Raw genomic sequence first — 22703 nt, forward strand, 5'->3', positions numbered from 1 at the left:
GCCTTGCAACTGAGGGGGACCTAATTGAGATAAAGCCAGTCAGGATTAAGTAGGAATTTGGTAGAAAAATTTCTAGCGCAGATTGCCTTAGGTGCTAAATCCTTCCCAGCTCATCTTCTCAATGTAGGCAGGCTTCTGAGTCTAGATATGTGTGTGAAGAAACCCACAATAAAATGGCCCAGTTTTGCTGCTGAGCAACATCACGGCTAAATAGTTTAACTGGGGGAAAAAAGAAAGGGCAGGGATTATGGCACTGGATTATGGCACTGGGAAGATGCAGGTTTGAGTTCATTCTCACCCAATGAAATTCACTGATTGAACTACTAATTCCATCTCAGCTTAATGCACCTCACAGGGTTGTTGTTATAGGGATAAAATGAAGAAAGTTTAACAGATTAATCTATATTTTAGATCAGGGGTCTTCAAACTTGGCAACTTTAAGACTTGCGGACTTCAACTCCCAGAATTCCTCAGCTAGCCAGGGTACTTTATATTGTTTTATGTACAATATTGTTCTGTTTTTCAATAAAAAAATATTTTTTTGTTTCAGAATTTTTTAAATTTTAAACGCTTTTAAAAATGTAAATATCCAGGGGATTCTGTGAAATAAAATCAAAGGAAGGAAACTCTTTTATAATATGTATTAATCTTAACTTTGAGCAAAGAATACAAAAGTTAAAGTATAATAGAGCAAACATTTGGATGCATTGTCTGACAACTAAGCAAGTTGTAGAAAACACACAAGTATAGTAATACCTGGAATACCTAGTATTACCTTTTCTTGCCAATTCTTTTCATTCAGCACTTTCTGCCTTACTGTTTCCTGCAGCTGTTCTGTTATCTTCTTATGGGAAACCAGTACAGACTCCCTAATTGTACAAAAAAAAAATCATACATAAGATGCATTCTAGCCAATCTAGCCAAAGAGATAAATGAGATTTCTTCTCCGACTCTCTTCAGTTCTGGCATTCGTCCAGCAGATTTTGAAGCAGTAGATCATATTTATATCTAGAAAACCTCCCAAAATAAAAAATACACTACATCAAAAGGTACCCTAATTATACGTCTGAAGGAATTTATAGCATTATGTTATTCCACAAATAACATAAGATACAGTAATTGGTGTACAGGTAGTCCTTGACTTACAACAGTTCATTTAAGTGATTGTTCCAGTCCAATATGTTGAAGCCAACGAAGAAAAAAGGATGTTTCCTATGTATTGCCTAGGCCCTAGCCCAGGGGTCGGCAACCTCGGCTCTTTTATGACTCGTGGACTTCAACTCCCAGAATTCCTGAGCCAGCTATGCTGGCTCAGGAATTCTGGGAGTTGAAGTCCACGAGTCATAAAAGAGCCAAGGTTGCCGACCCCTGCCCTAGCCTGAATAGAAAATTGAGGCGTGGTGACCCTTTTACAAATACTGACTTCCTCAGTTGGGTGGAGCCAAGATGGTGGAGAGGCAGCAAAGGCTGTAAAGAGCTCCTCCAAAAGTAAGTTTTATTTTATTTTACTTTATTTTTATTTTAACTTTTTAACCTCTTTTAATATTGTATTTTTAACCTACCCCTTTTTAACTTTTTAAACCCATTTTTAACCCATTTTAACCTTTCAAACCATAGTTTTAAACTTATTTTTAAACCTGTTTTAACAAACTTGAATGGGGAAAAGAAGGAAGAGACAGTACTCTGCATCAGAGAGTTTATCCAAGCCTTTGAAGCAGCAGAAAATGGAAGATTATATTGCAAACAGACAGTCTGCTCCAGTAAGTAACTCATTCGCAGGCACCTTATCAGATAAATTTAATTTATGTGACTCATTAGAGTGGTACTTACAAACCGAACTGGAGAGCAAACAGCGTGTAGAGCTGTCCTCCTCCCTCTCCGAGAGTGGCTCCCATCCTTGGAACCCAGCAACAGCCTTTTTTGCACAGGAGGGAGATGTAACAAATTTAAAGGGGGAAAATGTGACAGACTTCCTCTCTAGACAATGTTTGCTTACAGCTCAAACTGTAAACTCAATATATGATCTTTTGTCAATTGTCATAAATAAGGTCGACTGCCTGAAAGAATCTTTTGCATAGGAGCCACCGAAATACTGTAGAAGGACTTGGGAGGATAACCATGGACAGACATGGGATGGCTAACTCAGAAAATGAAACTAGAGAAGGACCTTGTTTTCCTCCCAAAAATTTGAACACCTACAGAGAAAACACTCAATCAGGCAAAGGCCTAAGAGACGACCAATATAACTACAGTCTGCAAGCTAACCAGGTTACTTTGCAAATTTAGACAAGAGAGTAAATAGAGGGCGTTGGAACAATAGAGAAGCTATTAGGCTGTCCCTGAGCCAGCTGCTCCGCTTTGAATTCATCCTGATAGATCTACTACATGCAGAGTGGCTGCCAGCAAGAACGCAATGTATGAGAATTCTCCTATTGTTCAAGCAGCCCGCAATTCCCTCCATGCTCTTCAGAATGAAGCCCTTTGTGAGCACCTTCTCAATATTTCCAATAAGGGTCTTTTGCTCAGAAAAGTGTGCCCACTCCTGAAACAGCGTCACCAAGAGGGAACTGTCGCTTTAAATATAGGCTGCAACAGCCCTCACACTACTAAGCCTGAGACTGCTGCAACTGAACTGACCCTGAGAAAGCAAAGAAGCAATATACAAACTGTGTTACCCACAGCTGCAGGAACTGCTGAGGATGTGCCAGAGGAAATGTTGATTGACCTATTCAGTGCATTGCCAGAACCTGAGCAAGTTAACATCATTCAAAGATTGGATGACCTAAAAGAGGCACCAACAACAACTCAATCTACAGTAAAGCCTCTATTTAATTTGGCTTCACTAACCACACAACCTTGTGACAAGATATTTAATCAACAATCTGCCTTTACTTCAATAGTAAAAAAAGGTGCTGTCACACAGGCTGAGAGTGAGGTAACTGCACTGACTGACCCAGCCTCTGAGAAACAACTGAAAGACAAAGGGCTTCATCACCCAGTGCCCCCTAAGCTGACAAACACTAAGGATATAATCCAGCTTCCATCCTCATTCGATTTAGAAGTTCCCACAACATCTTTCCACAAGATGAACCCTCAGCTAAGCCTCTCCAAAAATGGACATAAATCTACATTTATAGACTTAAGCCAGAGTACCTGCCCATTGGAAAAAAAATCATTCTTGGAGCAAGAGCAGAGGCACATTGGCAACCGAGATATAGAGGAGCAACAACAAGTTCTGCAACCCATGAGGAGAAATATCGAACCTCACAACGTGTTTATATGGGAAGCTTAGATGATATCGACCCATCTCCAATGTCAAGTTGACATCTGGCATTTTTACCATCTAGCCAATCAACCAAGCCAGACCACCTTGCCTCTGAGAACCCCATACAGTTGATGACCTGGAACATAGCTGGCTAGAAAGGGATGGTTGATAGTGGACTAATGAGCTTTCTCTCTAGATTTGACATAATAGCCTTTCAAGAAACCTGGCTAACCGAAGTGGACAAACCACTACAACTGCCAGGCTTTCAGGGATGGGCCTCCCCAGCCCTAAAAACAAAGAACAAAGGGAGACCCTCTGGTGGGCTATGCATTCTTATAAAGCAAGAGTTGCAATGGCAGGGAGAGAAATTATATAACGAAGATAAGTATCTGTACTTTCTAGTTGTCAAATTTGAATATGACCAGTTTGAGTTAATATTGGTAAATGTGTACATTCCTCCAACCACATCCCAGCACTATAATTCCGAATATTGGATGGGCTTGGAAGTTATCCTAGAAGGTATATCTATACTGTACCCTCAGTCCATAGTGGTATTATTAGGAGATCTGAACGCTAGACTGGGTCCCTCTCTGTATGAGCTTGCCCAGAAGAAGGGAATCCCAGGGGAGTTCTTTGATAACCATCCTCAGTGACTCTCGAGAGACTGTAAAAGTAATGCCGCTGGCCTGCTCCTAGTCTCCTTAATTTTTAAGGGTAATCTCCAAATTTTGGGAGGTAAGGACAAGAATTACACATGCCCTTATACATAAAACTCAGCCAATTCAAGTAGTGTACTGGATCTCTTTTGTGTGTCTAGAGATAAGGCTGACCTCTTCTCGGATGTCACACTACACCTTAGCGACAATAGCGACCATCAGCCTGTAAGTGTGACATTGCAAGGCCGCTCAGATTTAAGACCAAATAACATGGCTGACAGATGGCTCACCAAAAAGGTAGTGGTAACCAAAATAAAAGGTTAATTTGGGCCAAAGTTGGTACTAAGGCAATATTAGAATGCCTTAAAACAGAGAATGCTACTAAGTGGGCTAGAACAATACAGTCATCTACTACTGACTGGATGTCAGCCTTCAATGCATTCTCCAATCTTTGTAACATACTGAAGAAACACCTAACAGCTAAACCTACTACAAAAAGAGCCCAAGTGGGTAGACCTTGCTGGTTTGATCCTGATTGCCAGCAACTGAAAAAGAAATTGAAGGCAGCCATGAGGCTTGCCCAGAGGAATCCTACTGCCCATATACAAGCTAAGATGCTGCACACAAGAAGGGAATATAAAAAAACCTATAACATTAAAGAAAAAACATTTTGCCATTTCAATCTGGTCAGAACTTGAGTTGGCTGCCAGAAGTCATAACTCAGTATTATTTTGGCACTCTGTAGCAGGTATCCTGAAGGAACGGAGATTTGCATTTGACATACCAATCTCTGCTGCGGACTGGGAGAATTATTATCAGTGCTTGTTTGCCCACACCGAACCGGTAAAGATATTATTTTTAAACAGTGATTTGGTAAATCCTAGAACTCTCCCCCCTTGGCCACCAGTCTCAGAAAAGGAGATACAGTCCATCATTAAAAGCTTAAAGAGCAATAAAGCCCCAGGCAAGGATTTTTTACCAGCAGAATTATTTAAGAAATTTTCCAACTGGTGGGGCCCTGTATTAGCAGGTCTTTTTACACACATAAATAACACCTGCCATATACCAGATGGGTGAAAGATGGCAATAGTTGTCCCCATATATAAAAAAGGGAATACAAAGGATCCTAGTAATTATAGGCCCATCAGCCTGATTGACATTGTAGCAAAAATATATGCTAGGTACCTTTTGAACAGAACTGAAATCTGGGTAGAGGAAAACAACATCCTCACAGAAGAACAAGCAGGTTTTAGACAAAACAGATCTACTATTGATAACTGCTTTGTCTTGAACCATCTAATTGCCAAATATGCCTATAAGAGGAGACCCGTTTGCTGCTTTCATAGACCTTACAGCAGCATTTGATATGGTAAATAGAGACGTACTATGGAGTAAATTGACATCTCTTAAAATAGAACCCAGGCTCCTGGCTTTGATTAAAGCCCTTTACACAAGTACCTGTTTGAGGGTGCGGTATGGGGTTAATGGGGCCCTGACTAACAGGATTCACACAAATAAAGGGATAAGGCAAGGGTGTATCCTGGCCCCATTATTATTTAATTTATACATCAATAACTTGCCAGGGTTAATGAAGGATACCATGGTACACATGCCGATGATCCTAAATACTTACTGTAACAGCTTGCCTTATGCTGATGATATGATTTTATTATTATACTCACAAGTAGGATTACGTAGGCTATTAAGAAGATTCAGCTCTTATTGCCAGGATAACTCCCTAATCATTAGCAAATCTAAATCGAAAATAATGGTGTTTGGAAGAAATCATCAGAGACATAAGTGGCAATTAGATGGTGAACCAATTGAGCAGGTTAATACCTTTGTATATTTGGGCGTAACTTTTTCCAAGACTGGATCTTGGGCCTGCCATCATCAACGGAGTACATTTAGAGCAAAAGCCCATTTGAATTTATTGCTCAAACTAAAGAACCATAGTTACCCAGGGTCCCTAGCCCCATTACTCAAGGTTTATAAGGATAAGGTTACCACAATGCTCTTGTATAGAGCAGAAATTTGGGGTCTTTACTCAACCATAGTCCTAGAACAAACACAGTCCCAGCATTTGAGATGTATTTTGTATGTAGATCCAAGAACATCTGCTGCAGCAGTTAGAGCTGAATTGGGAATTCATACAATTCAGGCATTATCTAAAATTAGAGCTTATAACTACTGGTGCAAAGTTAATGAAATGGAGACTGATAGACTCCCAAAATTATGCCTACTAGAGCAAATAAAACTACAATCACAAATCTCCTGGATCACCAAACTAACAAATTTTGTAAGAAGCTGTGGCCTTCCTGTCTCTTGCGTAACAGGAGAACAATCTAAAAAAAGAGTTGCCCAAAGAATTAAGGATATAGAAGCACAAACTGATATAGTTATACTTAGTAAGGTGGGTAACTTGAAATGGCTGAGTAAATACAAACGTACTTTTCAAGTGGACTGTTATTTGAAGTTACAACTCCCAAAACATCTTAGGGAGATATTTACGAGAGCGAGATTCGAACAGCTTGACACAATGGTCAGATATGGGAGATTTCATGCTATACCATACAATGAGCGTCTGCATTTGCGGAGTGGCAGAGGTAGAGGACCTAGTTCACATCCTATTTGACTGTTGTCTGTATAAGAGGATGAGAGACAGGTATCTTGGTCTATATACCAAACGAATGGCCCATTGGGATCCCCACATCAAAATAACTTACCTTATGTCCGACCAGAACTTGAAAATAACATTTAACGTAGCACAGTACTTAAACAAAATGATCCGGTTGAGATCTGCATATGTTGGACTGATTGGGGTAGATTGCAAGGGTGACTCCGAAATATAATGTTATCATATTTTATCTATATCTTAAATTATTGTACATTATTACAATTTCATTTTAGATTGTATTTTATTACTATTTCATCTTAAATTGTATTTTATTTTAATTCCATTTTAAATTGTATTTTATCAAATTCCATTTTAAATTGTATTTTATCAAATTCCATTTTAAATTGCCTTTATTAAACTTTAGTAACAATTTGTTGCTGGAACTTTGCACTTTGATATGGCCCAAGGGCTAATTAATAAAGTTGTTGTTGTTGATTGTTCCAAATTTCAACAGCACTGAAAAATGTGACTTATGAGTGTTTTTCACTGTTATGACCTTTGTAGCATCCCCGTGATCATGTGATTAAAATTCAGATGCTTGGCATCTGGTTCATATTTATGACAGTTCCTGTGTCCCAAGGTCATGTGATTACTTTTTTCAACCTTCTGACAAGCAAAATCAATGGAAAAGCCGGATTCACTTAAAACCATTTTACTAATTTATCAACTGCAGTGATTCACTTAACAACTGTGGCAAGAAAGGTTGTAAAATGGGGCAAAACTCACTTTAAAAATGTCTCACTTAGCAACAGAAATTTTGGACTCAATTGTAGTCATAAGTCAGGGACTACCTATGTAGTAATTATGTCATCACAGTAATTTACTGCTGCATTTACCGTAATAAACAATCAGAAGTAGTGCATAGCTGATGTAATTGTCCATAAAAATATGGTGTTAATGTATATGCATTGCATGTTGTTTCCTTCCTTAAGGCAGCTTGCAAAAATGTAATTAAAACAGAAAAATACAGTTCAAAACAAATAATAAAATATAATTTTAAAAATGCATAACATTAAAGTTAAAACATTAAAGCAATTAAATACTTGTTAAAACTTTTGTGTTTTTTAAAATGAAGGCAGCTATAAACAGGGACCAAACTTGGACATCCCACTAAAAGAGAAGAAATAAATTCTTTCCCTGCATCCCTAATCTATATTTCAAAAATCAGGACACATTTTCCCCAGAGGGAAACAACATATATGCGAGTTCACTTTAGAATGAAAAAAGTACACAGGTGATAAGCACAGCTGTTTGACTTTTGCCTGTGCTCCTGTCTTTGCAACTGCTTTTAGAAAATAGTAGATATGGGAGAATTATCTGATTGTACATATCAAATCCTGACCTATCACCAATTAGTACACTTTGTAATTCTATTTGGGAACACTTAGGAAAGAGGAAAATTATATTATTGGATCCCATCTATTGAAAAATAGCAACAATTATAGATCTTAAGAACCTATTTATGTTCTTGGATTAAAGAATATTGGAGAGCAAGGCAAACCTCACTAACGCCTATTAAAATTGTGAATAATGACATTGATAAGCATTATACTAAAATACAAACATATACATATTAGGACTAGCATGTTACATAATGAATTAACCACAATCCCGATACACCAATTCCAAGGTGAAAAATTAATTACCTTTCAAAAAAATTAAAGAAAAATATCTACATAGAACTTCTTGGGCATCAATCCACAGTTATCTGAGATAAGGAACTACTTTTCAGGCCAGCTACATGGTCATGCTCACAGAGAAATGATAGGATTTGTAATCTAAACATATTGTTGGGAAAGGCTGGAATATATATTGGAATATTAAAACTGCCTAGGTATATAATATTGTAGCCCTAATTCAGGGCAAAAAAACCTGAATTTTTACTTAGTCCCTTGGAAAAACAGTGTAATGAAATATATAAATGATTAATTAGCCATTCCTAGCCATGTGATGCTCCCATTTGTCTAAGACACACTCTGTTATCTCAGGAACACTTATGCCTGCATGAATCCAGCATGTGTATGCGTGTGCCATAATTTATTTATTAAATATTTATGCCACCCATCTCACTGATAAGAGTGATTTGGGGCATCTACAAATTGGGGAAATGTCTTCACAGCAAACGACTTAAGAAACAAGGAGGATTTGCTCATGGACAGTCATGCTCTTGTGACCTCTCATCTGAAGTACTGCAATGCCTTCTACATGGGGTCACCCTTGAAGAGCATTCAAAAGCTTCAACTGGTGCAGAATGCAGCTGCAGGGGGACTAACGTGTGTCAGATATCTGACACATGTAACACCACTGTTATGTGAGCTGCCTTGGCTGCCAGCGTGCTTCCAGGTACAATTCAAGGTGTTGGTTATCAGTTTGTAGCCATTCATGGCTTGGGACTGGGCTACCTAACAGACCGTTTTCTCCAGGTTGTTTCCCCTTGTTCAATTCAGTCCAGCAGGTTGGTCATGTTATGGGTTCTGTCAACCAAGGAATGTTGGTTGGTGAGAACCAGGATACATGCCTTCCCTGCCATAGCCCTTGCCCTCTGGAACATTCTCCCTTCGGAGATAAGGATGATTCCGATCTTGTTGGCCTTTCATAAGGGAAAGAGGTCCTGGATACATGCCTGGGGCTGGATTTCTGAGTGGCCCCATTTCTTGGCTGCATTTTCATTCATGACAATAGTTCTACTTGGTGACTAGTATGTATTTTGTACTGTTTTAGTTATTTAATTAATTTGTTTTTATGTTTTATAATGTACCATGTCCAGAGTCATTTGTTGAAACAGGCAGCTATAAAAATCAAATCAATAAATAAAAGAACAAGGTACTGTTACCCAAAAAATTTAATTACTGTAATAAGGTTGTGATCTTATGATGCTGAACCTGTGATACAACTAAGCGTAGTGGATTCATGTTTCATATTTGTTTGCAAGCTCGTTTGATGATCCCACTTACCAGACAAAAGCAGCAAAGATCTCCCATAGGATAGCATATTTAGAAAAATACACAGAAAATTATTTTTATCATAACATAATAACACTATTACCCCCTTAAAAAATAGATAGGCATGCATTACGTTCAGAGGCATAATGTAGTTGAGAATTCATATAATGCGATGATAGTATATAGTATGAAATAAGAACTACTATTTAAATTTCATAAAAGGTAAAGGTTTCCCCTCTCCAGTCACTTCTGACTCTAGGGGGCCATGCTCATCTCAATTCTTAGCCAAGGGAGCCAGCATTGTCCAAAGTTATTTTGGTGATCATGTGGCCAGCATGAATATGCACTGAGGTTCATGGAACAATGTTATCTTCCCACCAAAGTGATACCTATTTATTTACTCACATTTGCATGCTTTCAAACTGCTAGGTGGGCAGGAGCTGGGGCAAGTAACGGGAGCCCACCCAGTGCTCAGGTCTCAAACACAAGCTGTCAGCTTTCCACTTAACAAGCTCAGCATCTTTAACTGCTGAGCCATCGCACCCCAAGCTTAAATCTCATATTACTCTTGAATTCATATGAAATTCCATGTGAATTCCTTTCAACAGTATGGGAATCCAAATTAGCAAGGTGGGTGAGGAAGTAAATAAATAGCCACAGCTAAATAGCAAGTGAAATTGTGGGAAACCCAGTTTTGTTTCTTCTCTGGTTGCTAGGGTCATCTGCCTGGGACAATATGAGCCCCTTCTCTTGAACATTACTAAGTAAAAAGCAGTAACAGCATCTACTATACCAAGGGTAGGCAACCTCGGCTCTTTTATGACTCATGGACTTCAACTCCCAGAATTCTTGAGTCAGCTATACTGTACTATACAGTTCTCCATCCCATGTCATCAAGCTACTTGGTTAGAAGTTGAAATGACAATTTAGATAAAATATATTCAATGCTTTGGGCATTTTCATTTCTCCAATGTCTATAATAAAAGCTGGGTATGGCATACCAGAGAAAATTAATCATTCAGTCTTCACAATAAAAGTAAATAGATTTTTAAAAAATTGTTAACCTCTTCCATTGACCTGAATGGTATTGAAGCTTTATTAATCTCAGTTAGGACCGCTATTTGTTATTACTCTTGGCTGGTTATGGGTTCTATCTTAGGTATATACACTGCAGACCTGTAGAGTTCAATGGGAATCACTAATGAGTAAACATGCTTGAGATTGTACAAAATACTTTTCTTTTTATTTAAAATAATATTCTTTTATTACACACTAACAGCATGTGTAATTATTTATTTTGAGTGAGGAGTATTGCATGTGGAAAGAAAACCTAGCAAAAACACTTACACCTATAGCCAAGACATTTCTAATTACCTTTCTTGCTTAAGGATGACTATTTCTTCCTCTTGCTGTTTCAGAAGCTTGTTGATTGTTTCCAATTCACTTTCCAAAATCTTTGTTCGCTTTTTAAAATTATCTTCTCTTTTTTCTTTCGCAATTGTTTCTTCCTGTAAACATTTATACATTTGTTGGCAGGCAAGTAACGATTTTTCTTTTTCTGTCACTATATGAGTAAACCTAAATGTAAAACAAAAAAAATAACATAACTGAAATATTCAGACACACATATACATTCTCTCTGTCTCTCTCATTTTAAATGGCCCTTAATAGTAAATGGAACTGACGTTTATGGGAAGAACTTCTCTTCATTAAATAAGAGTCCAAATGAATTACAGGAAATGTAACAAAATGAGACCTAGAAATATATATTTATAAAAATACAAATCCATGTAATTAAAAGAAACTTTTAAAAGTTTAATAATTGTACAAAGAGAAGATAGAGCTTTCTATAACAGACTTATGATCCGAATAAATTGAAAATTAGTAAAAGAAGTATAATATAAACAGGTTAGGAAACAGAGACTAGGAATCTAGGTTAAGAAAATTAGACAAATCTTCTATGTTTAGCATAGGTTTTAATTTGTTTTCAATTTCTGTATTTGTGCATTTTGATATTTATGTCACTGTTCACCGCCCTGAGTCCTTAGGGAGAAGGGTGGTATACAAATCAAATAAATAAATAAATAAATAAATAAATTTTTAGTATGTGCAAAAGCAGAGTAAATAATGTAACAAATAAATAAAAATCATGAAATATGAAACAACTATGAAACGTGCTACGACACTGAACACAATTATTTAAATAGAAGTTATAAACACCACCTCCATTTCATATATTTGTAACCATTATGTCTCATACCGAGATTTAGCTATTCCGATTTCAGATGACAACTTTTGAAATTCGCTCTGATGGTCTTCACATTCCTTTGATTTCTTTCTGGAATACAAAACATGGAATTATTTTAATTTTACTTCTTTTAAAAAAGAAAGAGAATTTTAGTAATAAAGTGCCTTAGCTTTTTAATGCTTGTTCTAAACCTCAGCAAAACTACACAAAGTTAAATATTGTTTTAATATACACTTTTATTTATAAGTTGGCATGAGAAAACTCAGAAATGTATGCAAGCAAGCAATAAATCTATCATCAATATACTAGATGGTTCTCAAACCAAAATTGTACTATGCAAATATCTGAGATTAGACAGTATTAACAGCCAACTAGCATCAAGAAAAAAACCCTAACTGTTTTTTTCCTCTTTTGTTTGAACTGTGCACATGTGTTATAAAAGCTAAAATAGGGATAAGTATTAAACTAGAAAAGCTCAAACGTTATAGCCATGGTGTTTTTTGAAAATAAGTTCTCTAATAAATTCCTCTCCTATTTACTGGGGGGAAAACATAACATGTAATAGAGAAAACCTCAGTAGATGGTTTAGAACACTTCAAAGAAAGTTAATATATATAGTACCCTGTAATAGGTTATTCATGCTATAATAAAACAGTCCATATCAAGACTACAGATAAAAAAGAAGGTACCAGCATAATCAGAAAGAACTCTAAGATGGGGGGGGAGGTGTTAAAAACCGGAATAGAGAGAGCCCTATTGGCTCTTTATGTTATCTGATTCTATTTGTAGGTTCTTGTCCTTTTTTTCCCCATAGAAGAAAAAAAGCAGCTCTGCAGGGCAACTTTAAATGAGAAAAAGCTTCTTGGGTGCAGATGACAGAATAAAAGAAATGTTTCTTCCTTACTATTTTCTTACTATAGAAAAGTTTCAGCGAGTTGCTTCCCATCAAAAACAAACAGTGCAGAACATTTAGCACCTCAACTTTTTGCTCTTTGATACGATTTTATGTAACAAACTTTTTTTATGTAACAAACTTTTTGTGCAGATATATACTTTAATATAAGCATATGGCCAATTACAATATCTTTTGCTGATCTGATTTACTGTATGTATTGACAGAATTCAAAAGCTTTTATTCCATTTTTTTTTCTAGTGAAGAATCCAAGGGTAAAATTTGCCAATTGTCCAATTATTTATATATTTAAGCAAATAAATCATAAATCTGTCTTTCTGTTTACTGTCAAAGAACATGTAAGTAAACTTACAACTATGGAAGAACATCTTTGAAATCTAAGGAATGACTTCTGAAATTTGCTGATTTCTGGAACTGGTTAGCAGTAACAAATATGTATGGAGCAGTAAGTTAAGTACCATTTATATTTGATACAAAAATGAAGTTTTCATTTAATAATATTATACTTTAGTGCCAATATAGATTCCTTTGAATTGCATGTATGTATACATATATACAAACATATACATATATGCATACATATATTCCAGATTAGAACTATGAATTCACAAAAGAAAACATGTATTACCTTATTCTATTCCAACTACCACCACAGAAACTAGTAAGTTTGGGTTATATTTTAAAATCAAACAAATCACATTTGTTATTCAAGTCATAGTTGGACAATGTACCACAATGAACAGCCTGAGGTGAATATTTTTTAAAGCGCAACAAGTCCCCTGCCCAAATTCTTGGAGAACTGCTCCAGCTGCCAGTCGGACCCAGGTTCTGATTCAATAGGAATCAGTCTGATATTCTCCAGTAAGCCAGAGAAGCTGGTGCTTCTATATACAGATAGTCCTTGACTTACAACTGCAACTGGGACCAGAGTTTCCACTGCTAAACAAAGCAGTTAAGTGAGACATGCCTGATCTCATGAACTTTTTTGCCATGCAGTGACTCATACAGTTGTAAAGCATATCTGTCTTCCCCTCATTGACGTTGCTTACCAGAAACTGGCTGGAAAAGTCACAAATGGTGATCGGGTGACCCTCCAAGACACTGCAACTCTCATAAATCCATGCCAGTTGCCAAGTGTTCACATTCTAATCATATGACTGTGGGGAAGCTGCAGCGGTTATAAGCACAAGGTCTTAAGTCACTTTTTTTCTGTGTCATTAAAACTTTGAATGGTCACTAAACAAATGGTTGTATGTCAAGGACTACCCGTATGCAATTTAGTAGTAGATGGAAATGGATTCTGGCCCATGTGGATCAACATAGATGTATTATTATCTATACAAAAATTTTAAGAAAATGTCCAAAGGATATTCTACAGATAGTTCTTGTTCAGCGACCACTCATTCAGTGGCCATTAAAAGTTATCACAGCACTGAACAAAGGGACTTACAACCGTTCCTTGTCATTGCAGCCATCGCAGCATCCCTAAAGTCACGTGAATATGATTCAGGTGCTGGCAACTGGCTTGCAATTATGATAGTCCCAGGGTCTCGTGGTCACAGGATAACCGTTTGCATCCTTCACTTCTGAGAAGCAACATCAATGGGGAAAACAGCAGGAGATCACAAAGGGCAATGATGCAGGCACGGGATGCTTGACCTTGTGGGATTTATATAACAAGGGCAGGTGGAATTGCCACTGCCATCGTAAATTGGCCCAGTCATATTACATCACACTGTACAACAGTGTTGCTTACCAATGGAGTTGCCAGTCCCAATTACCATTGTTACGCAAGCATTACCTGTAAAGGCTTCTTTTAACCTAATCCAATCATGAGTACTATAACTTTCACAATCCACTACATAATCTTTTCCCACTAATATATCTCTGATAGTAAAAATGGTAAAAATGGATAGGACTAGTTAATCACACTGTCACACTGTTTTCTCCACCAATGCATTAGTCAGATCTTGTCTTTATTGCTTATCTGAAAATCATGGGCATTATTGGGAAACAGTGATAAACAGGATTTATTTATTTATTTATTTAATACTATTTCTATACCGCCCTTCTCCCGAAGGACTCAGGGCGGTGAACAGGGCAAGAATAAAAATACAACTTACAAAAGTTAAAACAAGATTAAATAAATGCCCACATACTAAAATACATCTTTAAAACCTAATAAAATAACAATAGCAAACCCCCCCCCAATCCCCTCATCAGGCCAGGCCAGCTTGTTCAAAAAAGTATGTTTTTAGCTCGCGGCGAAAGGAGCGAAGGTCGGGCGCCGTCCGGAGCTCAACCGGTAGCTGATTCCATAGCTCCGGGGCGCCCACAGAGAAGGATCTCCCCCTGGGGGCCACCAGTCGACATTCTCTGACCGGTGGCACCCTGAGGAGGCCCTCTCTGTGGGAACGCACAGGGCGGAGGGAAGTCGATGCCGGCAGCAGGTGTTCCCTCAGGTGTTCCCTTAAGCCTTTAAGTCCTCTGAGTGGACTATCTGGAACTATCCAGTTGGCCACTAAAAGAAACAGGCTGGATCTTGACTTGATTCGGTATGTGTATGTGTGAATACTTGTACACGGGATACTTTTCAAACAAAAATGCAGAATATATTAACCTTAAGATACACTCTAACTTTTCAATTACTGTAGCATTCACATAAATAATTACAAACTGTTAAGCAAAAAAGAATAGTATTGTGTATGAATAAAGTGTCTTACACGACTAATTCTTTAAAATATGTAATTTCACCGGCAGCTTTCTGGAACTTGAGCTCAGTTGCCTTTATTTCATCTGTTAATTCTGTAATAACAAATTATTGTTTATCATTTTCATTAGTTCAACTGTGCCTTCCGCCTCAAGGTTCAAGTCAGTTACAATATATTATAGCATGTAACATTTTATAATGTCAATTATTTATAAAAAATAATTCCTGTATTTGTGTTAATGTTTTAGTGATAAAATATTATAAGAAGCAAAATAAAATTTATTGTGGATGTACAATATAATAAAAATAATCTAAAATACTTCCTAAAGTTCATATAGGAGATGGAAGCAGATATTCACTTGTAAGGTAAAGGTAAAGGTTCCCCCGCACATGCATGCTAGTCGTTTCCAGCTCTAGGGGCTGGTGCTCATCTCCGTTTCAAAGCCGAAAAGCCAGCGCTTGTTCGAGGATGTCTCCGTGGTCATGTAGCTGGCATGACTAGACGCCAAAGGCGCATGGAGCGCTGTTACCTTCCCACCGTAGTGGTCCCTATTTTTCTACTTGCATTTTTACATGCTTTCGAACTGCTAGGTTGGCAGAAGCTGGGACAAGTATCAGGCGCTCACTCTGTTACGCGGCACTTGGGATTTGACCCGCCAAACTGCCGACCTTCTGATCGACAAGCTCAGCGTCCTAACCCACTGAGCCACCGCATCCCTTTGTACGGCATAGCTTTTATTTTCTTTCTCCATGTCTTCTCAAAACAATGCACCAGATGGTCTCCCAATTCTCCGGAAGAGATTTTGGGAACATTCTGGATTAATTTTACCAAGAGTTTGAAAAAATATGGAACAGTTTATCATAATTTGTGAAACAGGTGTGTCCCAGACCAAAATTTTATATTGTTACCATTTTCTAGAATTTCCAAGCAATAAAAGTAGTTTTCATATCATTAGGTAATGATATCGGAAGAAAATGAGTTACATAACACTGCAAACTGATTATCACTGGTTTTACAAACGGTTTTACAAAAACATTTGTTGATTACAATGGGCTTGTGCAAGTATTTACTGTAAATGATATAGAAAATAAATCCAGGGGGAAAAAATATCAGCACATATGGCTACAAAATGGTCTTCATTCTAGCCCCCTGCTGCACATATAATGAAAAGGCCTAGGGGTGACATGATAGCAGTGTTCCAATATCTCAGGGGCTGCCACAAAGAAGAGGGGGTCAACCTATTCTCCAAAGCACCTGAAGCAGGACAAGAAGCAATGGATGGAAACTAATCAATGAAAGAAGCAACTTAGAACTAAGGAGAAATTTCCTGATAGTTAGAACAATTAATCAGTAGAAGGACTTGCTTCCAGAAGTTGTGGGTTCTCCAATAATGGAAGTTTCTAAAAAACTGGACAACCATTTGTCTGAAATGGTGTAGGGGTTTCCTGCCTGAGCAGGGGTTTGGGCTAGAAGACCTCCAAGGTCCCTCCAACATTGTTATTCTGTAAACAATAGATTCTTCTGTAAGCCTCAGGCTGCACATCTCCAAAACTTGCTGTTTCCCCTCTTTGAAATCCTTCCAACTAATTGTGACTCAGCAAGTGGCAGCCCCGGTTGTCCTTGGTGGATCTCAGAAAGGCTAAGCAAGGTCAGACCTAACAAACATTAGAATGGAAGATTGTTAGGATATCCTTGGATGTAAACCAAATGTGGGAGTTTAAAAAAAAAAGTCTGGATGACAAATCACTTCTGCAATGATGCCAAAAGTTCTATATGGATATGTCCATAAAATCATCAGGAATTGAGCTTAAATGAAGAAAATCTTTATTTCAAGGAAATATAAAAAAATACAAAACCATCCAAAATATCAAGGCACAGTTCTGGGACATTTTAATAACAACAATAACAATAACAATAACAATAACAATAATAATAATAATAATAATAATAATAATAATAATAATAATAATAATAATAATAATAATAACAATATGATGATGATGATGATGATGATGGAGCATTCACAGCTTCTGGAGGCAGGTTGTTCCACTGATTAATTGTTCTAACTGTCAGGAAATTTCTCCTTAGTTCTAGGCTGCTTCTGTCCTTGTTTAGTTTCCATCCGTTGCTTCTTGTCCTGCCTTCAGGTGCTTTGGAGAATAGCTCGATTCCCTCTTCTTTGTGGCAGCCACTGAGATATTGTAGCACAGCTATCATGTCACCCCTCGTCCTTCTCTTCATTAAACTAGACATACCCAATTCCAGCAACCGTTCCTTATATTATTATTTATTGGATTTATATACCGCCCCTCTCCGAAGGGACTCGGGGCGGTGTACAGGGCAATTAAAACACTATAAATAACAGATAAGGTATAAAAATTAAAACAGAATTAAGTCAAAGCCCTAAACAATACACACTACATACTTCCCTCCATGTAGATGCGGTTCCATTGAGGACCACATGCTGAGTACAGCCGGTCAGCCAGCTACGAATCCATCTGGTGGTGATGCTGTCTAACCCACGTTTCTATCTTATCAAGTAGTAGGTTGTAGTCTACTTTATCAAATGCCTTACTGAAGTCCAAGTAAATTATATCCACAGCATTCCTCAGGTCCACTAATTTTGTCACCTGGTAAAAGAATGCAATAAGATTTGTCTGTCATGATCTGTTTTTGACAAACCCATATTGGCTTTTGGTAATGACTTTGTTTGCCTCTAGGTGTTCACTGATTTGTTGCTTGATTATCTTTTCCAAGATCTTCCCAGGTATCGAGGTCAAGCTGATAAGTCTGTAGTTTCCTGGATCCATTTTTTTCCCTTTTTTGAAGATGCGAACTACTTCAGCTCTTTTGCAGTCCTCTGGGAGTTCCCCAATGCTCCAGGATCTTTGAAAGATATAGTTCAGTGGTTCCGAGATCACATCTGCCAGTTCCTTCAGAACCTTGGGGTGTAGTCCATCTGGTCCTGGAGATTTCAACTCGTCTAGGGTGGACAGGTGCTCACTTACCATTTTCTTGCTTATTTTAACTTGTGTTTCTAATCTGTTTTTAGGGTACTATTTTTGATAGGTTGGACTGGTTTTTTCCCCTTTGTGCAAATACAGATGCAAAAAAATGAGTTGAATAGTTCTGCTTTCTCCCTGTTGCTTGTCACCTTCTTGCCACTTTCTTTCACTAATGGACCAATCATTGAGGGAAAACACTTGAAAGCTGAATAATCCAGAAATTAAGCAGTTCTGTTAGCATATATTTTATATAGGTTGAAATACTTTATTCTCAAGTGGAAAAACAACTTGATTTTGAATAGACTTTAATATACAGAACAGTAAAAATATAATAATTACATGAACAATTGTATTAGAAAGACAAAGAAAATTATTGTGCAGAAAATGGCAACCGAAATAACTGGGAAAGATATCTAAATGCAGGGAGATTCAGAACTGATAAAGTATTTATTTATAGAAATCATATCTAAACTATGGAATTCACTGCCAGCAAATTTGCTAATGGACATCAATTTAGAAGACTTTAGAAGGGCACTAGATAAACTGATGCAGAGTGGCCTATCAATAAAGATTAGTATTAATAATTTCATTTACCTTAATCAGAGGACACAAACCTTAAATGTCAGTTTATGGGCCCAGTGTCTTACAGGTTTTATGTTCCAGCTCTTTGATCTCAACCCTGGTGTCCAGTCAGCTGATCTTCCGAAGCCCTGGCTTTTTTTTTTTATTGAAAAGTTTTAAAATACAATTTTCCTTTGAAAAACCCCCCTTCCCCCTCCCTCCTCCCCTCCCTACCTCCCCCCTATCTCCCCCCCTCCCCCTCTCCCTCCTCCCTCCCCTGCCCCCCCTCTACTTCCCCTCCTCCCCCCCTCCCCCCCGACTTCCCAGAGCAAAATACAAGGTATATATCTAAAAAGCAATCATAAACAATCATATACTAACAATTATAAACTCTAAAATCCATCACTCTCTAGCTTATATAGAGTAAACCAATCCTTAACAATACTAAATATGTATAAAGAACTAAAATAAAAGAAAACTAGCATCATTCCCATCTATGTTCTTCCACAATTCACTATTACCTAGACATATTCTCACTTACACATCACAAGCACCTATCCCTATTAACCTCTCTAGCCAAAATAGGCTATAATAGATAGTTCTTACACAAATTAACCCGCATTAACCCACAAAACTTTCTTCCTCTTCCTCTGTAGTTAATTGTCCATTAATTCCAAATTGAAAATTCTGTTACCATACATAGCATCCCAAAACTCTTAAAAACACAACTACCACTTGACTATAAGTATATTGTGGAAGTTCCATAGATTTCTACTAGTCTTATTTTTTAATCTTTTTTGAGCGTTTTAAGGCAGCACGCGTCACCCTCTGTTCTCTAGGATCATCCAAAAGAGTTGCAGCTTGATCTCCTCCTGTACCCTTCTCGTCTATCTGTCCATCTTCATCCTCTTGATGTTCTCCTTCTCCAGATCCCTCTGCAGCTTCCAGAAGTGTTGATGGGGTTGCTTTTAAAACATTGTTGTAAAAATCATGCGCTTGCTTCACAGTACCCAAACAGTACCTTTTGCCATCATACATGAAGCTTAACCCAGCTGGGATCTCCCATCTGAACCTTATATCTCTTTGCTTGAGCTCTTGCACAAGAAATATAAAGTCCTTCCTTCTCTTTAAAATCTTTGGAGGAATTTCTTTTAGAACCAAAACTTCTTGACCAGCAATCACAACTTTAGTATCATAGGCAGCTTGTATAACTTCATCTCTAATTTCCCTTTTTACAAAATAAACCACCACATCTCTAGGCAACTTTCTCTGCTTAGCAATCCACGAATTCACACGAAACACTTTGTCCATGCCTTGTTTTATTTCAGATGCTGGATGGTTCAATACCCCCTCAAAAGCCTCAGAAACCAGCTGCTTTAAATCTTCCTTAATATTCTCTTTTAGGCCTCTAATTCTAACAGCAAACTGCATCTGGTAAAATTGAGCCAAACTCTGTTCGCTATCCATTTTGTCTTTTAAATCTTCAATTTCCAATACTTTTGCTTCTAATATAGCATTCTTTTGAGTCAAGTCTTCCACTTGATCATCCAGCACCTCCACACATTTAGCTACTTTATGCACTGAGGACAAAATGTCTACCTTCATCTCTCTAAGTTTCTGCTCCATCCTTTCTTCCATTCTCTGCTCCAATTTCTCCAATTTCTCCTCCATCTGTGCAAATTTAACACCCATTGACTCCAAAATTAACTGGGTATGTTTTTCAAGATCCTTCGATGTCAATACATCAGGAGAATGCAACGCCTGCAGTAATGATTGTTGTTGCACCGGAGAATTTCCAGCACTCCGAAAAGTTCTAGGGGGAGGTTTAGCCGCCATCTTTTACTTACAATTGTGACGCACTTTCACTTTAAGTTTTAAGCAAAGTCCATCAAGCTTGAGAGTAAAATAAAATAATCCTCTTCATCTCTTCATCTTTCCCTCTTGTACTGCTCTGCCTGCTCTTTTCCTTTCATAGTCTCTCCTTCAAGCAGGGATGGTCGCAGACGCCTGGCTCTGCTCCATAAAGTCCGGAGCAGAGACGCTAGCCAGCTGGGAGCAGCCCAGGCTACGGGGGAGTTCAATCCTTCAGCCGCCCAAGCTCCAAGCTCAGGCGGCCCCGGAGAACTCGACCCCTACCTGGGGGCTCACCCCCTCCTCTTCTCCCGAGGAGGGGGCTTCAGATTCGCCCGAACAGCTGATCGGCGCTGTTTCGGGCGAAAAATCACACAGCTGAGCCACGGGCAGCCCGGGAAGGCTGTCTCCGGCGCCGCGGAACCACCGGAAGTCACCGAAGCCCTGGCTTTTAGCCACTGCTACTAAATTCCAGGTCAGTCTGCAATAAGGTCTCCCCATTTCCCCCAACCTTCTGGAAATCCCTTAAAGCTCACGTGTGTCAATGGGTTGGGAATCACAAGAAATTTGATGATAGCTCTATTGTTTAAAACCTGATGCCTCCTCTTAGCCTTTTACAACAATATTCTTTGTTCTTTTGTACATTTTTAAAAATCTTATGATTGTTTTGTATGCCACCCAGAGTCACATTGCATGAGATAAGTGGCCATATAAATATGATTAATAAATCATATTTATACACCTGGAATACTGCATCCAGTTTTGGTCACCACGATATAAAAAAGATGTCGAGACTCTAGAAAGGGTACAGAAAAGAGCAACAAAGATGATTGGTGGACTGGAGGCTAAAACATATCGGGAACGGTTGCTGGAATTGGGTATGTGTAGTTTAATGAAGAGAAGGGTGAGGGGTGACATGATAGCAGTGTTCCAATATCTTAGGGGCTGCCACAAAGAAGAAGGAGTCAAGCTACTCTCCAAAGCACCTGAAAGCAGGACAAGAAGCAACGGATGGAAACTAGTCAAGGAGAGAAGCAACCTAGAACTAAGGAGAAACTTCCTGACAGTTAGAACAATTAACCAGTGGAACAACCTGCCTCCAGAGGTGGTGAATGCTCCAACACTGGAGGTTTTTAAGAAGAGACTGGACAGCCATTTGCCTGAAATGGTATAGGGTTTCCTGCCTGAGCAGGGGGTTGGACTAGATGACCTCCAAGGTCCCTTCCAACTTATTATTATTATTATTAAATAAATAAATGTTGAAAAGCAACAGAAAAAGGTTGCCATCCTTCTATTCATGGTTACGTCGTGAACCAGTTCTTATACCTCCTTCCAGGTTGTTTTTTCCCCTTCTCAGTCTAGTCCACAGTCCTGACATTCTCTAGTACTTTCTGTCCAAAAAGTAATGAGCCCTGGCTTATTTAGGTTTCTGAATCAAGGATGGCCCAGCGAGTCCTAATACATGCCAAATTTTATTTATTTTATTGGTTTGTTTCATAAATTTATATGGTACATCTGTATTATATGAAATAACAATAATAAAACACAAGATTAAAACTCTAGCAAACCATCAGAGCAATAACAGTACTTTATCAATAAAACACAAAAAATGCTATGTTCACCTCCCATCCTGACCCAGTACCCGAGGGAAGAACTATGTCTTCAATTACTTTTTTCATATGTTAAAATGATTTTTGTTTCTGTACAGAGTACTAAATTACATTAATTTAATCCCTCCTGGCATTCTTTATACATACCTGAAAAATCAGGCAATGACAAAAAGCACAACTTTAGATTATGTCAAAAATGTATAACACAACTGGTCACAGTGACCCTTTTCCTATAGGCATGGGAGAGATTCCACATAATCATAT

At 38.0% G+C, this 22703-nt stretch overlaps 1 protein-coding gene across 1 annotated transcript in view; it reads right to left on the reverse strand.

Moving 5' to 3' along the window:
- Nucleotides 1-22703, reverse strand: part of LEKR1 (leucine, glutamate and lysine rich 1) — a gene marked incomplete at its 5' end in the record, with an annotated part of 46135 nt that overhangs the window by 8756 nt on the left and 14676 nt on the right. Inside the window, 4 exons of the mRNA XM_083364877.1 lie at nt 776-869; nt 10915-11118; nt 11801-11878; nt 15425-15506. Of these exons, the coding sequence (XP_083221003.1) occupies nt 776-869; nt 10915-11118; nt 11801-11878; nt 15425-15506 (458 nt within the window). The remainder of the gene's footprint in view (nt 1-775; nt 870-10914; nt 11119-11800; nt 11879-15424; nt 15507-22703) is intronic.

The sequence above is a fragment of the Vipera ursinii genome, assembly GCF_947247035.1.
Source record: "Vipera ursinii genome assembly, chromosome: 5".
NCBI lineage: Eukaryota > Metazoa > Chordata > Lepidosauria > Squamata > Viperidae > Vipera > Vipera ursinii.